Source organism: Labeo rohita, unplaced genomic scaffold (assembly GCF_022985175.1).
Source record: "Labeo rohita strain BAU-BD-2019 unplaced genomic scaffold, IGBB_LRoh.1.0 scaffold_2142, whole genome shotgun sequence".
Taxonomy (NCBI): Eukaryota; Metazoa; Chordata; class Actinopteri; order Cypriniformes; family Cyprinidae; genus Labeo; species Labeo rohita.
In genome coordinates, this window is record NW_026128377.1 from 1 (window position 1) to 3,991 (window position 3,991).

The window sequence follows — 3,991 nt, forward strand, 5'->3', positions numbered from 1 at the left end:
TTTGTTAAATAAATAATGACATAGTGTGATATGTCATGTGATGATGTTTATGTGAGGATTTATTTTCCAAAATTTAAGACCTGCCAAGGACAAGATAATTTTTTTTATGTACTGATACAGAAAACCATAAAATTTAAAGGGGTTTTTCATATAACTGTATATGTATATTTTAAGAATTTCAGAAGTGTGCCACATATTACGTTTTATAGTATTAAAACATTAGTTTAGATGTTTTCTAAGTTCATTAGTTTTTTTTTTTTTAGCTTTTCTATCCACAGTAATAAACAAGCAATTTTCCCTTGCGGATCAACAACCCAATGTAGTAGCTCACCCCGAATTGGCATGCTATCAGGAGATTTGTGAAAACACAGTGACAATTTCAAACCAGAGTTAGATTCTTAATAGATTCGTAAAGGCCAAATACCAAATGCACTCAAACCCAAGGTGAAGTTGTGAAGGATTGTGTGCTGAAATCAGTCAGCTTGAGTAAGTGATCAACACACACATTGTTCCAGATCTAATGATAGAGACATAAGGATTTGTGGGGACTTTAATGTTACTGTAAACCCATGGGTGTCTGTAGAACAGTACACCTTGCCTTTTTGCTAAGCTAACAGGAAGAAAAAAATAAGCAAAACTGACCTCAACCAAGCATACCTGCAGATATTTGCTAAGAAGCAAAAATTAACTGAAATTAAAATGAAAAAAGAGAACCTGATTCAAAATCTGAATTAAAATGTAATATTATGTCAATTATACTATAATAACACTGTTTTGAATCTCACATGATTAACTTGTTATTTTGGAGCACAGGACACTTTTGACAATAACACCATCAAATAGGTTATTGCAGGACGCTGAAGCCTGGGGCGTCAAGGGACACTTCAGAGTGTAAAATAATCAGCAAAAACAAATGGCCGTTGGTCACACATCAGTACTGTCAAAGATGTGCAGTTATTTTAGCTCACAGTAGAGTTTCTCGTGACTTTACTACAGATCAGCCTCACACCAGCTCATCTGTCATTTTATCACTGAACCAGTTTTGAAGAGTTTGACTTTTCATATTTGTGGACTGAAACCGTTGAAGATGTTTCACAGAATTTGGTTCTGTTTGTGGTGTCCGATTGGTGAGTTTGAAATGTGTTTTTATGGGTTCAACTGCTCCTGTTCTGGTATCAAGTTTGAAAATTGATTAAATAAAATACATATGAACTCAAATATGTTTTACTGTAAAGATTAAAGTAAATACATGTTTTTAATTCACACTAGTGGCCAAAAATGTTGTTCAGAGAGGATTGGGGATGTGTTTTTAATGACTCTACACATTTGATTATACCATCAAAACATAAATATAAAGAAAGTATTAAAAAAAAAAAAAAAAAAAAAAAAAACTTAGAACTTTGTTAAGTTATTTATTTAAAAAAAAAATGACAAAAAAAGAAGTGAATACAGCTACAGGCTCTACTTTATTATGAAAAAAAAAAAAAAAAAAAAAAAAAAAAAAAAAAAAAAAAAAAAAAACACATATAAAACCTAATAACTCACAGGGGGAAAAAACAACAACAACAACAACAAAAATAACAATCTGTTATTACTACCAAAAATTATGTCCGCACAATTTGGCATGCTTCATTGCATGATCATAAATAAAATGACTGACTCCAAGCAAAACTGAATCTATGAATTTCTTTTTCTTTTTCATTGATCATCTTTTGTCTTTTGCTGCAGAATATTCTTAACTTAAAATTCAAATGATTAAAAGTATTTTAGTGAAGCTCCATGCAACATCAAGTGATTTTAAAGCTTTAATATGTGAAAAACTCTGTTTTGCAGGTGTGTTTGGTGAGGAACTGAAGTTAGTGAAAATGGGAGATTCAGTCACTCTAAACTCTGGTCTTACTGAAATAATGGATGATGATTGGATTAAGTGGAGTTTTAAATATAAAAACAATTTAATAGCTGAAATCAATGTAACGGCCAACATCATGTCTGTATATGATGATGTTCTTGATGGGAGATTCAGAGACAGACTGAAGCTGGACAAACAAACTGGATCTCTGACCATCACAAACACCAGAATGAAACAGGCTGGAAATTATGAACTGGAGAGCAAGAGTGTGGGGAAGACATTCAGTCTCACTGTCATTGGTGAGTTAATTGTTTCAGTTGTTGTATATTTTAATTGTAAGACCTAAATTCCTGATAAGACTGAACACGAGCATTCACAAAAACAGATACAATAAAACACTAAAACTACGAATCTCAAGAAGAAACCATATAGCAGGAACACAGAAAGTCATTTGACTGATCTGCTCATGACTGAATCCTTCAAACTGAAGGACCATGAATGAACAGAGCATGTTGCACATCATCTGGGCGCATAAAAGAACAAATCATTGAAAAGTAAGGGAAAACTAGAATAATCGAATATCTACATTAATAATAAAATTTAAATTAATAATATCATTCTGCATTTGTCACGAATCTGGTCAGTGTCCCGCGACCAATCAGCGGCGCTATAAAAGCCCCGGTCTTTCCCCTTGCAAACCACTGATTGTTGTGAGTTGTTGTTGTATTTCCATTGTTAGTGTTTCCTAGTTTCCTTGTTCCTAGTTCCTAGTTTTTAGTTCTTTGCTCTCTCGCCTGGCTCCCCCGTTTTCGACTGTTCGCCGCCTGCCTTTTCAGACTATCGCTTGTTATAGGGATTATTCTCTCGTCTCTCCTCTGACACTCCCGTTTACTGTTGTTTGACCCTGCTTGCTCGATCATGTATCTGTCTCGCCCAATAAATGAAGGTCTGCATTTGGATCCGCTCGTCTCTCGTCTCTCACTCCTCGTAACAGCATTTAAGAGCCATTTGGCATTGGACTGGAGTCAAATTGAAACTAAATTAATACAAATTAAGTGAACTATGCAGAAGCTCAAATAAAAGACCTTCATGTAGAATACTGTTGGTTTCTGTTGTTGGGTCAATGATTGATCCTTACTGAATTAGCACAAACATACAGTTGTTAATTGTTTTACTTTAGTAAACCATCAGATCACACTCTCAATCTGTGATGAACCCTGTTTCTGTTTGTTCTCTATGTTGTTTTGATGTTACAGATGAAATATCAACAAAGGAGGGAGATTCAGTCACTCTAAACTCTGATCTTACTGAAATAACGGATGATGAGATTCAGTGGAAGTTTAGAGAAGAAAACACTTTAATAGCTAAAATCAATAAATGGGATGAAAGATTCACTGTATATGATGATGTTCTTGATGGGAGATTCAGAGACAGACTTAAGCTGGACAAACAAACTGGATCTCTGACCATCACAAACATCACAACTGAACATGCTGGAAATTATGCACTACAGATCAACAGTATGGGCATACTTTTCTTTCTCGCTGTCTATGGTGAGTTAAATATTTGTTCCACCTGTTTTATATACAATACAATAGTAATCCACACACTATTTTGCTTTTTTTTTCTGTGTTCTGTTGTTTTATATTATTATTCTTTTGGAAATTACATTTCAAACTAATTACTTAAGTAAACAAACAAAGTATTTTAAACAGCATTACTTTGTGACAAACCCTTTTCAGTTTGTTCTGTGTTTGTTAGATGATACAGATGAAATATCAGTGAAGAAGGGAGATTCAGTCACTCTAAACTCTGGTCGTACTGAAATAATAAAGAATGAAGGAATTGTGTGGCTTTATATGAATGAAATCAATTTAATAGCTGAAATTAATGAAAGGGACAACAGCATGACTGTATATGATGATGTTCTTGATGGGAGATTCAGAGACAGACTGAAGCTGGACAATCAAACTGGATCTCTGACCATCACAAACATCACATGTGAACATGATGGACGTTATGTACTACTGATGCACAGAGGATCGATACAGCAGTTATTCAAAGCTTTCCGTGTTTCTGTCTGTGGTGAGATCATTTGTCCTCCGTCAAATATTCTTGATATTAATGTTTATTGACTGATCT

The 3,991-nt window shown here is 34.1% G+C and overlaps 1 protein-coding gene across 1 annotated transcript; it reads left to right on the forward strand.

Annotated features, from left to right (window-relative positions):
- Positions 1-1,007: 1,007 nt before the first annotated feature.
- LOC127159413 (uncharacterized) lies at positions 1,008-3,756 on the forward strand (the record flags this gene model as incomplete). The annotated part of the gene is made up of 4 exons (XM_051102244.1): positions 1,008-1,127; positions 1,834-2,148; positions 3,106-3,402; positions 3,620-3,756. Coding segments are annotated over exons 1-4 (789 nt in total), but the record flags the coding sequence as incomplete, so codon positions are not given.
- Between the last annotated feature and the right edge of the window lie 235 nt (positions 3,757-3,991).